At 41.5% G+C, this 2,500-nt stretch overlaps 1 protein-coding gene across 1 annotated transcript in view; it reads right to left on the bottom strand.

Annotated features, from left to right (window-relative positions):
• Nucleotides 1-2,500, bottom strand: part of crata (carnitine O-acetyltransferase a) — a 15,818-nt gene that overhangs the window by 12,774 nt on the left and 544 nt on the right. The window contains exons 2-4 of the mRNA XM_069168890.1: nt 1,638-1,928; nt 1,322-1,440; nt 492-545 (exon numbers count right to left, since the gene is read on the bottom strand). Coding sequence (XP_069024991.1) covers nt 492-545; nt 1,322-1,440; nt 1,638-1,928 — 464 coding nt within the window. The remainder of the gene's footprint in view (nt 1-491; nt 546-1,321; nt 1,441-1,637; nt 1,929-2,500) is intronic.

Here is a 2,500-nt window from a genome sequence, read left to right as displayed (position 1 = left end):
CACCAGAACACTGATCAGAAGGAGGGAATTCAATCAAATGTTATAATAATGATTTGATTGAATGAGAATCTATCAGAGATGAAGGATTCTTTAGAGCCACCCCAGGTGGCCATCAGTGGTATTGCACTTCAAGGCTCTTCGTCTCTGCCACCGCCTCCTGTCTGAAAGAGACAACTAGTCTCTAGCAGTTCATTTAAAATGGAAACAGGAAGTTGTGGCATCCAGCTGACCAACAGAGACTTCAACCATCAGTTACGCTGCATTCAGCATGGACCTCCGTGACACTGACAGAGCCGAGCCCACCGATTATTGGTTCCTATCTCATTTCCTGTATGTACCCGTTTCATTTCAGTTCTTACTGGAAGAACCAACATTATTCTGTTAAAGGACTGATGTCCAATCTAAATGTCCCACCGCGGTCCAAACAGAACCTCCGTATGGAAACACAGGCGGTTCAAACAGAGGGTGAACATTTTAAGATCAGTACTCACTTGTCGATCATCGTCTTAAAGTCCAAAACACCCGCAATTAGTTTGGAAGCAAACCTGAAGAGAAAGAACCAGATTATTCATTCAAATGTTAACGTGAATGAAAGTTTCTTTGTGCCAGTCAAGTCATGGAAATACATCATGTTCATACATTATGAAAACTATTTTAAAAAACAGTATTGATTAGACAGCAGAGCTGCAGGACACTGAAGATAATAAGGTGGTAAAGTTTTTAAAAAAAAGATAAGACACACAAGCTTAACTTACAATATTATATTAACAACTATGAACAGAAGTAATTATTGGCCCAAATAATTCATGTACAGTTGTGTGATATATAAATTGTTATCTATCATGTAATGTGTGAGAGTGAGTGTGGTTTTTTTTTTTAAAAGGGCATTAACACAAAGTGACAATCAAATATTGGTTGGATTATTTTCTGTTGCGCAAACTTCAGATGAAGTTCAATGATAAATAAAACTGATTCTCAGCACTGTTTTTGAAAGCATTCAAACTTCTGCAGAGAACTGCATGTAATTCACTTCTAATGGAAAATGTGCACCTTTCATTAATGCTGAATGTACCTGACAAATCTGTTTATTTAGGTCTATAACAAAATACTGACTCTTGTCGTCGGTGTATTGAAGTAATATTGCCACGCAAAATATCATGAAACTTTATAGTAAAGTTTTTTTACTAAACCTCTGCATCGAATGGGACTCACAATCATACAAAAATAAATAAATACAAACAAAAGACAACACAAAATTGTCCAAGGCAGCTCAAATATGTTTTTAAGTAACTGTAAGTTATGACAGCTTGTGCGTGGTCACCTCATTTGTCCCTGCTTATCGCTGAAGTTCATGCGGGGCAGAACCAACCCGGGACTCGAATGGACCACCACAGGCAGCCGGTAGTCCAGATAGGCGACCTCCACCCACCACGCTGACAACTACAGACACACAATCAGTCACGTACAGCGAGAAAACGGACAGAAATTAAGAAAATAATGATGTATCAAAACAAGACACATTTCAGTTTGGTTTTAAATTGTGAGAAAAGATTTTTAAATCCAAGGACGTCGCTGCAGACTGAAGTAAATAGAAGAAGGTGCTGAGTCTGCAGGGCGGAGAAGGTTTGTGAGCTCACCCAGTTCTCCGTGCTGCTCGCTCTTTTCTCCAGACCTCTCTGCAGCCTCTCTCCGACCCCGCCGGCTCTCTGGAACTCGTCCAGCAGCTGCTTGGTGTGCTTCAGCTCCTCCACCTCTAAGATGGGCTCCAGGGCGCCCACGTAGCGCTCGCAGGTCTGCTGCAGAGGCGGGACGGGCAGGCCGGGCAGGCCCTTCTGGTGGGTCAGGTACCTGCCCGAGACCCGAGTCGCCGATACCGGCTTGACCAGGTGACGGAGTCGCCCGAACCCACAGGGTTTCACCATCCTCAACTGTTTCCAAGACATACGGGAACAAACGTTAGAAGGCAGCTGTGTGTTAGTTGAGGAAAAAAAGACAAATAACTCCTCCAGTGTTGGAATAAACTTAAAAATAAACTCTCACTCCAAAGCAAATGTAAAAGAAAAGTTAAGCCATAAAGTTAGTTGCCCTTTTGTCTGAATATGATTTAATATAAACCCTTGTTCTACTCCTCAGCTGCTGTTGTTGTTGTTGTTGTTGTTGTTGTTTTGCTTCGGTTTGATTGACGTTGACATCCATTTGTGAGCTGTATATGTTGTGTTGTTTCAGGTGTCGACCCGAAGCAGCTGATACTCGACTGTCTTGTTTTGTACTGTTTTTTTGGTTTGTTATGAATAAAGTTGTTTTTTTTAACTTTAAGAAAACGTAAATAGCACCGTTAAAAACAACAATATCCAGACTGACTAAGTCCATGAAGTCCACAGTCAGACCTGCAGGATCCGAGTACAGCTGAGGTTTAACACGATCAGCTGGTTGTGAATCATTGTGAAGAATCTGTGAAAAACACGTTATGTGGAGCACAATGTGAATTATTCGGTGAAGC

Source organism: Embiotoca jacksoni, unplaced genomic scaffold (assembly GCF_022577435.1).
Source record: "Embiotoca jacksoni isolate LCO1_2020_lvr unplaced genomic scaffold, fEmbJac1.0.p SCAF_42, whole genome shotgun sequence".
Taxonomy (NCBI): domain Eukaryota; kingdom Metazoa; phylum Chordata; class Actinopteri; family Embiotocidae; genus Embiotoca; species Embiotoca jacksoni.
Note: the sequence above shows the minus strand (reverse complement) of the source record. Positions and strands in the feature narration are given on the sequence as shown.